Source organism: Rhipicephalus sanguineus, chromosome 9 (genome assembly GCF_013339695.2).
Source record: "Rhipicephalus sanguineus isolate Rsan-2018 chromosome 9, BIME_Rsan_1.4, whole genome shotgun sequence".
Classification (NCBI taxonomy): domain Eukaryota; kingdom Metazoa; phylum Arthropoda; class Arachnida; order Ixodida; family Ixodidae; genus Rhipicephalus; species Rhipicephalus sanguineus.
Window position 1 is genome coordinate 81315005 of NC_051184.2, and position 15075 is coordinate 81330079.

General features: G+C 46.1%; 1 protein-coding gene and 1 long non-coding RNA gene across 2 annotated transcripts; one reads left to right on the top strand and one right to left on the bottom strand.

Moving 5' to 3' along the window:
- The first annotated feature begins 6933 nt into the window (after window positions 1-6933).
- On the top strand, window positions 6934-10203 carry LOC119405941 (forkhead box protein N2). Its single transcript, XM_037672765.2, has 3 exons — window positions 6934-7240; window positions 7970-8222; window positions 9273-10203. The coding sequence occupies exons 1-3, from the start codon at window positions 6943-6945 to the stop codon at window positions 9583-9585; spliced, it is 864 nt and encodes a 287-aa protein (XP_037528693.1). The 5' UTR covers window positions 6934-6942; the 3' UTR covers window positions 9586-10203.
- A 1660-nt stretch (window positions 10204-11863) lies between these two features.
- On the bottom strand, window positions 11864-14762 carry LOC119405943 (uncharacterized). Its single transcript, XR_005186480.2, has 3 exons — window positions 14158-14762; window positions 13314-13377; window positions 11864-11945 (listed from the first exon to the last, which is right to left on the bottom strand). It is a non-coding gene; the product is annotated as an uncharacterized LOC119405943 (long non-coding RNA).
- Between the last annotated feature and the right edge of the window lie 313 nt (window positions 14763-15075).

Below are 15075 nucleotides of genomic sequence, written 5' to 3' on the forward strand. Positions count from 1 at the left end.
ACGTGTTAGTACACCGATAGGGTGGCAGTGGTTCTGCTAGACGTGATAAAGTCGTCAAAGAAGATTGGTGTCTGGGACCACATACAACAGGAATGCAATGCATCGCATTAAGAGTGCGTCGCTTGCATTGTTCCTTCAAGAATTCGCCCTGAACAGTTTCTTTTATTCTTGAGGGATTTTGTGGCAAATCTTGTTAGTTGCGTGCATTGTGTTACACGCAAGCTGTTGCTCGTAGCAGTGTTACATAGTGAAAGTTATCTGGAGACGAAGTGCTATTGTTACCTCGGTGACACCTTTTTGAGAATGCACAGTCCACCTGCATTGTGACTGCACATGGCCAATCTGTCAATGGTGACAGCACAACAGAAGGTCTGCACATGCTTGGGTCGGGGATTCTTCCCTCTGGTCTGACACCTGCGCTCGCAACGTGCTCTTTTGTCATGTCATCGCTCTCACCTGACCACATTTCTCGCCGAAAATTTTCCGCAAGTGTTGGGGGGGGGGGGGGGGCAAAAACAAAAATTAGGCTAGTGGTGTCGCAGGGCTCGAGCGTGGGTGGAGTTGGTTGCGCTGCGTCTTGAGTAGCCGGATTGGGGGAAACGGATAGGTAGACTAGGGCTGTGCCAGCCACTGACCAAGACAAGTCTACAGGACCGGAAGAAAAGCTGGACTCGTTGAAGGAATTTCGTAGTTCTGCCAGTGGAGGCGGGAGATACTGTCCTCGCCATTTCTGATTGAGGGTATTACAGACACTATTCAGTTATCACACTTCCTGGTGAAGCCCAGAAACGTGAAAAACTTGTCTGTGAAGCACTGTTACCTAAAATTTTTAATTATACCGCTTTGGTTGTTTTTTTTATTGTTTTTTCATGATTGTTCCTTATACTAGAGGGGTCCTGGTCCTTTAATGTGCTGTGGCTTGGCAGTTATTCCATACAACCAATATTTTTGAGACCCACTGTGGTAGCTTACAACACTTGGTTCTACTCACAACCGGATCGTCACGCTTGCACATAAAAGCATAACATTAAAATTCCCATTGATGTGAATTTCGTTATGTCGCAGTGGAGATGGTACACGAAGTACGACCAGACGAATATTGTTTACGTTGGCGTAATACGAGTCGTGTCCGCGAAGATGGACTAAACGTTGATCGTGCGTATGCGCGCTGTTACATTTCAACAGCTGCCGCTTCTTCAACGAGACGGAGCCGGACGTGAGAGAAGGGCGCAGCAGCTGAAGGCACCACGACCAAACAAACCTACAAAACAGGGCGCTCAGCTGACCGTTCTGTGTCGTACGCACTGTTTTTTTTTATTGTTTAGATGCGCCAACTTGCCTCCTCGCATCACAAATACAACTCCATGTGCTTTTCGCCACACCTTCAGCCGCTCTGGTCGCCCGGGCCAATCGGGGACGGGCCTCGGCGTACCACGTGACCGAAGCGGACCAATCGCCGTTCTCCGTTTTCAAATTTGGTTCCTCTTTGTCCTGGGTCCGTGCAACGAAAATTTGCAGCGGGCTTGCGTTCGGCCCCTGGTTTTTGCCTTTGCATCGCTTTGTCCCGCGGAAAATCGACCCCTGGAACCAATGTGAACGTTTGTCAACGTCTTGGGAACACCGTTTGCGTCGAAAGCAGCGCGACAAGTGAGGTGAGTGGTTTAGCGCAGATCTCGCGCGCTCTCCTAACAAAGCGCCTTCCGGGGCGTCATAGCTACGTGAACGTCCGCTTGCGACGATTCGCAGGCTCCCACCGTGGCAGGGCCGAATTTCGTGACGGTGATTCGAAAAGCGAAAATTAATTCCACGAAGGAAATTTTGTATCCTAGACGTCAGCTGCGATGCGCCGAAGAAATGTGCACCGCGCGCTGTTAGCGGAGACATTTGAGAAGCCCCCTTCCGCGCGCTGTACTGTTGCCAAGACAAGGCGCCGCGTTTGAAATAATCGCTGGCCGACGCGCTTTTCAGATCGGCGGTGCACTCTTTTATCTCGTAATCACGTGCGCTCACACGTAGCAGCATTCCTCAAAACTTAAATCGGAATTTAGGCGAGCTCCGATACGAGTCGGCGCGCGAAAACACCACTGGCGGGAACAGGCACCCGCGCAAGTTGTGTTCCTTCGTAACGGCTCCTTTAGATTTGCAGGGAAGTTAATTTTTGCCCCCTGTACTTGCGAAGAAGATTGTCGCGTCGTTAAGCGCTGCTAAATGTATCTTGCAGGCCCCGTTTATGTCGGCGTGCGCGCTTCCATGGCGCATAATTTGAATTCGTCCCGTGCACTTGTGTAGTACATCGTAAACGAACACTGACCGAAGGGGCACTTTGCAGAAATATTCGTTGTATGTAGCGCATTCCCGCTAAAGGAAATCGGGGCTCCAAACATTGCACTGTGTTTTACGATGTGTCAGCGGCAGCTGCGAGGTTTGGAATGTCGAGATGTGTCCAAGGACCTCTTATCACTTCGTAACGGCGGATAGTGTCGGATGTCCAGCTACTTGGTATGCCGTGGGGTCGGAAAAGGGAAAAGCCACAGAAGCCGAACGAGAAAGCAGACAAGCATTATCTCGCCGTCAGTGCGAGATAACGCTGACTTTGGTCTCTGCTCTAACTCATCCGTGTGTGCCCTCTAACTTTGACGACATGGACTAAGTAGCTCGTAGTATAAAGAGTTAGACGTGCGAGACAAGGGAAACGAGGCAACCCAGCATTTTTTTTTTTCTAATATGAAAGCATGCGAATTAGCTGAAACTTTCTGTCGTTATAAGACTCCGCAAGTCTTGCTCCTTTATTGCACAGCATGCAGGTTTGTAGTAAAAGGGCCTTCAGGCTTTCCAGAATCTCGGAGATTACATCAAGTCCCCAATACAGTCGGAACCGCATATATCGAACCCACACATAACGAATTATTGCGTATATCGAACAGTTATAAAATCCCCTTGAATATATTTTCGATATATAAGATATTTTATATACTGAATTACCTGTTTATGGAACTTTTTTCAATTCCTTATTCGATGTATTCGGCTTCGACTGTATCCCAAACTTTCTTTTTAGGAAATTTGGGCACATACAATATTACGAGCCTGGCTTCTGAATTTGCAGCGAATTGTTCGTCCACAGAAAATTTTAGTTCGCCGGCTTCCAGCCACTTGTGGAAAACACACCAAGGAGGCACTTGCTTTGCTCAGCTTCCTGTAGTAGGTGAATGGGCATCACTACAATTGCCGAGAAGGTCACTTTAATTTAAGAGTGATGTTTTACTTGTCATTGTATGCTCAGGAGAGTTGAGAGTCCCAGCGAGTTGGCTATGATTGATTTTGATCACTGTTGAATACTGACGAAACGCATAATCCCAGCTTCTGCACAGCATGACATCAGAAATAAAGGGGGTACTGGGCTAGCATGAAGAGCAAAAAAGGAAGCAGGTCAGATGACTTTGTTATTCACATTATAACCATTGCGTTGAGTCAGTCTGATGTCCCTATAGTCGGGTACTGATATAGAAGTCTGCAGCATTTCTTCCTGAAAGGTGTATGGATATGAACCTGCTATGGGCACTCAGTGACACCATGAGCTGGGTGGCCGGTGACTGCCATCAGAGAACACGAGCGGGAGTGTTTATTGTAGTCGTAGAGGCAATCAGCTGCTGCTCTTCGATCGTCTGGCCATCTTAAGTTGTCTCCGGCTATATCTTGCTGCGTTTAAATTTAAATAATCATTTATAAACTGCACATGTATCCCGCAGAAGATGTGTGCTTACGAAAAACAAAGGGAAGAAAAAAGACGTTTGCAGAGGCATATCGCAAGTGAGTGCTTATCAAACATCGTTGGTGCTTCCGCATAGTGATAAGAGATCGACAAATGTGTGCAAGAAATTGTGTGCAACACCATTACGGTGATGCTGCTGTGACTGATTTTTGTGCGCCGGAGAAGATACAAAAACGTTACATCGTGTCTAGCTCCACAGATTTAACAAACGAAGCCAGAATGAAAGCATTGTGTTAGGTAAACTCATAGTGTGAGATACATATATAGAAATATATCATTAAGCTCTTTATATCCATTATGGAAAATTGGCTATTACTTGGCTCATGGCAAGTCACCCAGACATTACATGGCCCAAATAATAAAGAATTTGTCATAATAAATCTGTTGAACTCATGCACTTTTTCAGTTAAGAGGTCTGTATGACTGCATGCTTTTGAGAAAGCTAGTAGCTGACTTCAAATGTACAAGCCTTATGTATTAGTTTAAAGGGACGCTAATGTGAATCAATAAATTAGCTTAGACCGATAAATTATACTCTGAAAACTCTGGTGTCGTTTATTTCCTCACCATAGGTTTATTAATGGATGAGAAAATTATTCTCAAACGTCACACGTTCAAGTTTCCCGCCAAAATCTTCAGTGGTAACATCACGGATTTCAAAGTGTGTTTTTGTATTTTGGCCACATTGGCTAACAAAATTACCTGAAACTTGGTATGTTAAGTCTCGGATGGCAATGTATTTCAGTTTTTACTGATTATGAACTGCGTAGGCCCTGGAAGGACGCCGTAAATATCTACGATGTCACAGTAACTGGTGCGAGAACTGCAATGTGGCATCACCATTCACATTTGCTTTTTCATTTGTTTTCTCGCTTACCTATACTCGGGGACAACTTTCTGTGGCAATGAAGGGAAAGCTACAAGGGCGGGGCGTCTGCACATGTACTGCTACGCGAAGTAGTCCGGTTTGGCGCGCGTCTCGTAACGCCGTGGAAAGTGGTGGCTAGCATTACATCTCGATGCAAACGCTGCTTCGTCTAATGTACGGGTAAAAGGCGCGACTTTTTCAAGCACGCAAAAACGCAAAGTGAAAACGTATAGTGCAAAAGAAATACAAATATCTCGCTTTTGTGCGCTGCATTCGGTCTCAAAAAGCTACATGTAGAAATTGAAGGAGCACTTTATATATCTCACGCAGAAAATACGGACGCAATTGTGGGACTATATCAATTAGCGGTAGGATACGTGCATTGTGGCTCTGTAGCTTTCTCTTCATTGCCACAGAAAGTTGTCCCCGAGTATCACAGCAAGTGTGGCGTTTTTAGTATCGTGAAAGAGTAATTTACAAATGCTAGAAAAATAGTTTTTCTCTTTAATGTTGCTTTATTGTTTTATTTCCCAGAGTAGAGAGTCATTACTTGATTGGTTGAAACTCCATCCTATGCTGTAAGCCTAAAATCTGATGGCCTGCCTTTGTGATGCGTCACTACCGCGAGATGGTGATGGCAGCATTTCTTTTTTTTTCTGTTTTAGACATCAAAAACAACTGCTTTTGCACGGTTTTTGTGATGATGCTACTGATATTTCAAAGGTTACATTTTGCAAGCAGGCTTCTGTGTAATTGCACCCTCTGAAACTGGGCTGTTTATGTATTTTAAAGTTGGCCTTTTAAAGGGGTACTGACACGAAAGTTTTCAGTTGTCACTTTTCTGTGTCAAATGAAGGGGCAAGCCTTCAAGAGCATAGAAAATGCACTGCAACCGTGAGTGCACCCTCAAAAAGTAATTAAACAGCATGTTCTTAAAAGCTAGTTTCGGTTCCTACTGTACCCTGACGTCACAACACGGAATGAGCTTCTCGTCACGTGCTCGTGCAAGATGTCATGACATTTCCGCAGCAGTTCCACACCGTGGCTCTGTTGGAAACGCACAAGCGGCCATTTTGATGGTGACGCACGTGCAGCCATTTCGGAAGTTTTGGTACCTGATGTCATCACAACTAACCAGATGGCTGTGTGAAGTCACCAGAATTAGTAGTAGCCTGATGTCAAGCTAGTGCCGATGTCTATAGGTGCGCCATGGGAAAAATTACTTTCATATCAAAATAAAATACCTTATCGGCGTTTGCCAAGCTTCACACTTGCTCAGAGCCGTCTCTGCATACAGGAGATTTGTATGGCAGAGTAAACTCGCCTCCGAAAAATGGTGTCCGTACCCCTTTATAGGGGGGTGTGAGGCTCTCAAAATAACAAAAAATCATTTAAAAATGTCAATTTTGGGAAATCACAATTTAAAAATACTTATAGTCCAAGTTATGCTCTGCAAAAATATTATGCTATGGCAAAATAGCCTTTCTTTTTCTTACAGTATCAATATATAAAATTACGAACGTTCTCAAAACTTGAAACGCAATTTTCTCGGCTTTTGTTACACTCAAACTTCGAAATAACGAACACGGATATAACGAATTATTGGTTATAATGAAGTAAATGAAGAATAGTCTTGTCACAGCTACAGTGTTACAAATAAACGTGTATAACGAATTTTCCGATATAACGTAGTTATTTTCGTGGCAGATGCGACTTTGTTATATAATGAGGTTTGAGCGTATTTTTTGAAGTGCCTCTGCCTTACAGAAGTTCTGAGGGAGTTTATATGAACAGATTTGAACAAACTTGGTATCATTCTTTTCGGCAACAACCAAACTACAGGCTAAAGCTTTTATTTTTTTCACAAACATGATGCAATTGTAGTTGTTTCACAAGTATCATCTAATTACTTAAGGCTAAGTTTTACATTCCAAAATTATTTCTGATCAAAGAAATGCCTGTCCTGACATTTAATTTGCTTTAGCCTGTGGGATGCACCATTAGAAGAACCATGTAGTTTTGAAAAGTAATTTTTTTGTGTTGTAAATTATCATAACGACCTGTAAGAAATTGCCTAACTACAATGTGAAAATTTATCCTTACTTCCTTTCTAAATGAGATATTTGAAATTTGTTTGCAGATTTCAAGTCTCCATTCAATGATGCACACGCATGCAAATTTTCGTTAAGATGTGTTTATAAATAAAAAGCTTTTTGTCAAGATCCTCATACCCCCTTAAATGCAGCTTTTTTTTTTTTTTTGATGGCTTAATGAAAGTTAATCTCCCGTTAATCCATCTTCAGCCATGGAGCTTTACGAAGAGGCGTTCAAGCTACAGGAAATGATAGAGTCGGACATGCGAGCTGAGCTGTCGCCATCGGGGGGTGACCTGCGCTGCGGCATGGTGGACGACTCTCTGGACGCGTTTGAGACGCCCTCCGTCTGGTCCACCGGCATCTCGCTCATCTCGGAGCTGGACGGTCTCGAGGGTCTTCTTGTCGACCCGCAGACGGGGCTGCCGTCCCACCACCGGTCCTCCACAGGCTCCGGCACGTTGCAACTAAATGTCACGCTCGCGGCCGTCACCACGGCAACAGCAACAGGTGTGTTGATGACATACATAGTGACGTGCGCACAGTAGCTTTATATGTTTGACAGCTTGGGGTTGGGTCAGAAAGTGTGTCACATTGAAGAAGTGACATTCTTTTGTTCATAGTTTGAAATAAAGGATGCCTACCAAGAACTTTAAGTAAAGAGAAATTTTAGCTTTTAAGAGTAAAACCCAGCATCATGTTTTACTCTTCAGTAAAATGTTTTGGTAGGTGTCCTTTGTTTCAAACTATAGCTTCTTCCCAATGAGGCGGATTTTCGGGAGATGTTCACATATAAGCCTCTTGTTCACGTGTGTCAACTTCTGTGATTTCGTTGTAAAATTTCAAGTCTTTAGAACTCGTTTGCTACTGTAGTAAACGCTAACATGCGTTATGACTTTTCAGTTGTTTCAGCTTCACAGCAGATTTCAGTTTAGGTGACGCTGATTTCTAAAGAATCTAGATACAGTCTTGGTCAAATCTTTAGAGCCCTAATATTATAGACCGATCTGTAGCTCTTCCGCCAACACATATAACCGACATAAAACTACGACTGAGATTCTGGCCGCTGATGAATTTGCCTGTTTAGAGCGTCCTTGCAGAACAGTCCATGAATCGTTGGCAGGCTTCACGAATGTTTCGTAGTGTTTTTAAACTGCAACTAGAGCATTTTTCAGCGTTTAAAGTTGGCAGGTCTACTCGTGTGTGTGAACTTATCTCATAAGCGGTCTGGCATCGCAGCACCCACCGTGGAAACTACGTCTTCGGCAACGTCATTAGACCAGCTGAGCGTGCAACCCATGTCATCACCGTCCTCGCCCGATGACGATGCGGCAGTGGTGACGACGTTGCAGGACGTGGCAACGGTTGACGACGCCCTGGCCTCTGGTTCCTACCCTAAGCCGGCCTACTCGTACTCCTGTCTCATCGCCATGGCGTTACGAAATAGCAGCACGGGAAGCCTTCCCGTCAACGAGATCTACAGCTTCATGACGTGAGTGGCGTTGCAGGACTGTAGTTTGTGTCTGTTGCATTCAGAGGCATATTAACTGCCTTAGGTTAACTTTTGTTTCGTCGCACTGCTGTAGCGGATCTCGGAGGCCGCATAGAAAGAAGCACATGGTTGAGATCTGCTTTGCAAGGTCTCGACCACAATGATCCTTGCTGCACAGTACAACACAGTCTGCCCCTTCAAGGAACTCATTCAATTAATTTTAATTAATTATATCGTGACAGTTAATTGGCCCTTAGGTAAACTTATGCTCTAATGTTGTATGTATCCAATGTAACTCTTAACTTGTACCAGAAACATTGACTTCGTATTAGATTTATTTATTAGAAAAATTTTCATGAATATTCGGGAAAGCAAGTGCTTCACCGGAAGTGCTTTGAAGAGAAACAGGAGTGTGATTCAGTGCTCGTGCTAGTAAAAAAAATATTAAAGCGTGCTGTTCATCAGTGATGACTTTTCATAATCACTAATGAACAGTCAACCACAAGAGGTAATGTAGCCCAGATTCTGCATGAGAAGCTTATTTTTTTCCGCATAGTACATGGTTTGGCTAGACAATCCCGTCCTCCGAGCCTGAGCTTAGTGTTAGTTTTGCTTATCATATATGCTATGATCCACCTTTTAAAGCTAATAGCACACCAAGTTCTGTGCACCAGCGTTATATGCCACGGCTGCTGTTTCAAGCTGCATCAGCTCCGATTACTTGGTTTCGAAGTATCTTGCAACTGCTCTATCAGTGAGACAGCTTTTGTTGCCTGTTCGTCGCTGCCTCCATCACAATTTTAATTCTGTCATACAGTGCTGATCAATTCTCAAGTATCATTCTCAACCCTTTCTTTATGATAATGTAGTGAGCACATCAAATAGCATTGCTGCACACTACTCTACTTCTGTAGTACAGGGCTTACATGTTGTCGTGTCTCTTCTTTATCAAGCCTTCCTAAGTGCCAAGGTAGTGAGCATACTCGGCATCATTCCCGCAGTAAGGACTCCTCTAATACCGTTTTCTGGGGTGGCGGGCACACGACGCAGGGAGAACTTCCCTTACTTCCGGACGGCACCGAGCGGGTGGAAGAACTCCGTACGCCACAACCTGTCCCTCAACAAGTGCTTCGAGAAGATCGAAAAGCCTGGCGCGCAGCAGCGCAAGGGCTGCCTGTGGACGTTGAACCCGGCCCGGGCGGCCAAGATGCACGACGAGCTTCTCAAGTGGAGCCGCAAGGACCCGGTGGCCATTCGGAGAAGCATGGCCAATCCCGAACGCCTCGAACTGCTCGAACGCGGCCAGCCCCAGTCCACCGTTGCCGCCCCCAACGACTCCACACACAACAGCGAAGAGGGCTGACGCCTCGGCCCCGTCCGGACCGAACCCTAGTCAGACGGACCGTGCACGCGCTCCAGGAGCGCCACAGAGTCTGCCGGTCCTCCTCTTCTTCTGTGGTAGCCACTGTCGAGAGACGCTCGGAAACGGAGTGCGGATATTCTCGATTCTTGCCTCGTGCTGGCTGCCCTCCGATCCGCTACCACCGTTGCCGCTTCGGTGCAACTTCCAGGACACCGTTGTGATAAACCTGCGCTCCCAGCTCTCCGGTTTACGCTTACCCGGTCAAATCACATCCATTCACCGCTGTGCTCGCATATCACCCCCTACACTATACACAAGACAGTATCCAGCGAGTGAAAAACACCGTGCGTGGTGGTAGTCGGGTGTAGAACCGAGAAAAATAGCAAATCCTTTAGCACTTACACGCTATTGGCATCAAGGATGTCACAACACGACGTGCTGCAAGAGGTACCGTAAGTGGTGCCTTTCCTGTGTAGAGTAGTGTCAGCATAAGTGAAGACAGTTGCGCCATGCACGTCCAGAAAGTGTATGACACACAGTTGCTACCCAGTGTTGCCAGGCCAGCCCTAAAAATCAAACAATTAGTTTGAAGGGGTGTAGTGGAGGTTAAGGAAAAGTTAAGGAAAAGTATGTAGTCGCTAAGCAGTTGGGATTCAGTGCCCTATTGACTCAGCAGATCTATGCTGTGACCAATTATTGCCCTCACAATTTAAAAAGTTAAGAAAGTTCACTGCACAACTTCAAAACTTGAATTTAGAAGTCGAGTTATAATGTGAAACTGTAACAGGGCATTTGGCTTTGAGCTGTCAGGCCCAGTATTGCGATGAGTGAAATTTGTATTTCCGAGAAAAGCCACATCTTTGAAAAGCTGTGCACTCTACGTGCTGAATTCCCAGTGACTGACATTTTTTTTTTTTTGGTGTTTTTAAGTGCAGCTGAGCACTCACTATACTCACGGACAACTTTTCTTGGCAATGAAGGGAAGGCTACGGGGGCGGAGCTACTGCACATGTACTGCTCCCCGAAGTAGTCCGGTTCGGCGCGTGTTTTGAATTTAGTTTTGGTTTGTGAACCTTCTGTATTTCCTGTGGCGGGGGCCGTTCGATTATTCGAGCGGCCGTCACAGGCTTAGACAGCCATTTGTTAGTGAAATTCGTCACAAGCTCCTTCGGCGAGTCGGAAAAGCTGGAAGGTGACGAGAGCTCACCTGAAGACAAAGACATCATTTTGACGGTGAGGTGCACATAAAAGGTGCAACGTTTTCACAGGCGCAAAAATGCGAAACGAAACTGCATAAAGTAAAACAAATATAAATAACTCCTTGGTGCGCAGCAACCCTCTTTTCAAACAGCACCCCGTAGAAAGTAAAGTAATGTTGTTGTTTTTTATCCTCACGCAAAAAACATGGATGCAATTGTGGGACTGTATTCAGCGGTAGCACACACATGGTTCAGCACTGCAGCTTTCCCTTCATTGCCAAGAAAAGTTGTCTGCGACTATAGACCGCAGCTTAAAGCCATGTGGACGGCAAAGCAGCCCATGTAGTTGTGTAGGATGTGTACCATAGAACCTCACTTCGGCGAACTTGCTTCCGACGTGAAAGTACCCTCGTTATGGCCGACATTTTTAATAATTGTACATTTGGTGTGTTCCAGAAAGTCGAAAGAGCGTCGTATCTTTATTACGATATTGACCAGTACTGCAGTTGCAGGCCTGCGAAACAGTTTGTGCACACTTTTACGAGCATTCCATAGGCTAGTACTGCGCAGTTTTTTTATTCCTATAGTCTTGGGAGAACGTTTTATTGTAGGTTTGCGAGATGCCACCCCATTTTTTAACTTCCTCTAGTTTAGTGCCGGGGGGTTTCCAAACGGACAGACCAGACACTAACACATCGCACGAAATGTAGAGTCCAACTTTGCCATTTACTGTGCTGCAGTTGTGAATTCATTGCTGTTTCAAACTTGCCGCATGACGATAGTGAAAAGAAACTACAGCTCACATTTAAAAAAGGACCGAAGGCGGTCAGTTCGTTTGCTTCACAAGCAATTTTACTGTTCATGAATGCACAGACAGATGCACCTGTGAAATGCGGTTGTGTGTGAACGATTGAAAGGCGTGCGGCCGACAGGAGGCCGTCTTCGGTGACTTGCGAGGCGTGCCGTGTTGCAACAGAGTGGGCTGGCGGTGACGTGGGTGCGGTGTCGCTGGTGCCTCCTGGATATGCAAGCAGCTCCCGATGATCTCAGTGACTTGCATTTTTTTTTAGGTCTCCGCGGAGAAGAGAAGAAGACTATTTATTGACGACGTCCATCCGAACGCACACTCCTCCAGGTATACGGAGGTGGCGGTTCCGTACCCTGAAAGGGAGAAAAGTGTAAGACTATTTACGCAGTACGTCGACGGAACGGTGTTGTGAAAGCGTGGTTTGACCATCAACTCTGGTGCTGTACTCTTTCTTTTTTTTTATGCAAAGATATTAGCGTAAGGATAGCACCCTAATGTCAGCGGTGAAAGACGAAAAAAAAGAAAGAACTAGGGTTTTGATAACACACTGAGTCAACTATGCACTGTGCCTCATCGACAATCTGGTGTAACATGACACACTCGAGGGGACGGCGCAGTCTCTGCCCGTGTGACGACTTTTGCGCACTTCATTTTCAATCATCATTTCACGGTCATCATGTAGTTTTTTTTTTTACGTCATAAAGAGTATATTGACACAAAAGACTGGCAAATCCTATTACTGAGCACCATCGAAACGTGAACACCAGCTCTGCTAGTTTGCAACTCGTCTTGTTTCTAAACAGTAGATAGTAAACTACTGACAACAGATGCTTATATTCCATGACTTGCCAAAACTTGCGGTTTTTGGCCTTGGAGAACTTGCATGTGATTTCTGTGCATAGCTTTCAGCCTTATTGGCGTTGTGCTTTTTAAATAGCGCCATCAAACATTTTCTACGGTGTAAAATGCCTATCCCTGGGACGCATAGTGGACATTTTTTTAAAAGATGAAGTCATCTATTAATGCATAACCAATGGCAAGGTACCTTCAGCGTCATAGTAATGGAGAACTTCAGCTTATATGTAAACATATTGCGGTTTATAGAATGCCAGAAAGGGTGTCAACTCCAGTAGTGGCGCTGATGATGCCGTGGCTGTACCCTCCGCAACAATGCTGGTGGCGCCATCACTGTGAAGTTTGCTTCTACCACTGTGCACCGTACAAGCATTTTCATTCGGGCCGCTTACACAAGTACACGTGCCTCCACTTCTGGAGTTCCCTAAGCTGTAATATGGGTTGAACCTATCGTCATCACTAGACTTAACATTTGCCTTCAGCATATCTGTTTCACAAGGCTCGATTGCACACTTTAACACAATGTGCCTTCCAGATTGCCATTTAGCATCTAACAATTGCCGATACCTAAAGTTATCAGACAATTTTACACTGGATTATACGATACGTGCTCACTGCTTTCCTAAGTGAAGCACTATTTTTGGGTCGCAAATACATGTGGCAAGAGCCCTTGCACTGTTGCCTAATAATTATGAAACAGTGTGCTCTAGCATGACGTAGCTCATTTTAAATGCACACTCCACCAGTTGACATTACTTTCTTAATGAGCATGTAGACCTGTGTGCGCCATGCACTATGTTGAGTGTCCGAATATGTGGCGCAGTGGATTTTACAGGTGCGAACAGAGAATTAACTTTGTCACTCACATCAAGTACGATGACATAGTCGTCCTTGAGCCTCCTGCGAGAATCCTTCTTGAGGACACGGCATCTGAAAAAAAGATAAAAGAAAGCACAGGAATTCAGTGGTATGGCTTTTTTCGCATTTACACCAACAAGCTGCACGTACCGTGTGAACAGCTCGAACCCCAATTACATGCTGTGCACTGTGGCAAACTACTAACCTGTGTGCAGTGAACTTGCAACAGAAATTTGCTGTAACCACAATATCGAAAACTACAGTACACAGAGGCACTCCGGTTTTCAATACTGTAGCCACAGTAAGTTTCTCTCATAATGGCTACATGCAAACATCAACCAGCTTCTGTCTATTAACGCTAAAAGTACAACAGCTGGAAGCAAAATAATAAAATTTAGCAATCAAAAGGGTCTATATGAAGCTGCCGAAGACAATCTGATATTTCGCATACGTTCTTTTTTTGCGTAACATCAACGCATGTTCGCATTCAGAACGAGTTTTCGAGCTTGCTCTTGTAGGCACGACTGAGTGCGTCGGCTTGCGCTAAGCAGTCGCGTTTACGTCGTATTTCTCCGAAAGTTTTCCGTATTGTCTCCTTGCTGTAAAGCACGTGCCTCTCATGCAAGACTCGACGACGAATGACACGCGCCGCAACTTTGGCCGGCGTCCAACGGATGAAACCGGGAACGGGTTTCTAGGAAGCGCGGATCACATCTCTGCACAGAACTTTTTTGTTCTTTCTTCCGCCGCCGCGAAAAAATAAAGAGAGGATCCAACGCATATGAATTAAGCGATTGCGCGTCCGCGTAGGCCGCTCGAAATAAAGTGCTCAAAAAAAAAATATGAACTCACAGAAAGCAAACTGCGCCCACGATGGCAGCAACGATGAACGCCGTGGATAGCACGAGCAATGCGACGAACACCTTGGGGTCGATCATGATCGGCCGGTGACGCCTCGCGATGCATGACCAAAGGCTAGCGCCGGTCTAATCGAAGAGTCCACCAGCAACCGCTCGAGCTGCCATGTCGCAGCCACTCGCTGCAGTGGACGAGGAGAGTTGACGTAGAGCTTCGCCTCGGAAGTGGGCACCACGACCGTCGCCTCGAGAAGAAGACTTCTTTTTGAAACGCGCGCTTCGTACTCCGGCGCGCACAGTACAATCAAGACGCGCAGGCTCTGGGGACGACGCTAGGCAGCGGAAGCGTTCAACGCCGGTCGCGTCGGCGACGTCGCTTTCGGGAAGCACACATGGCACAGCTAGTGAATAAAAAGACGCGCTGGTAGCAGACCCCCGGTGGCGGCGGTGAGAGGTCCAGGTGCATCCGATGTGCCGCTGCGGGCGAGGAGGACTCCATTGCAGCTGCCGATCGCGCCGGTCCTGTTTGGGTGGTGCCGGGCGGCGTGATTCTCTCTCTCCTAGACGGTGCAGTCGAGCACGAAAGCGGCCGACGAGGCAGCTTGCCAGGGAGAAGAGACCCCTGACCAGCCCCGACGACGATTGAGAGCGCGGCGTGGGCAGGCGCGTACTCCGCGGGAAACCGAAACACGTCGCGATGAGAGCGGCGACTGGCCGCGGAAAGACAACCGCCAGAAGGCTGTGCCGCCGCGTTGTTTCTGAAAGTGGGCACGATAGGACCGCCAGAAGTTTTCACGAAGCTCTAGATTAAATCGCGAATTCATATGTTCTCTGGCGAAGCGCATTCCCGCTCTCAGCTGTGTCTAGCAGCCTTGATTTCGCTCTTCCATTCGCTCGATCCCCTTGCGGCCGC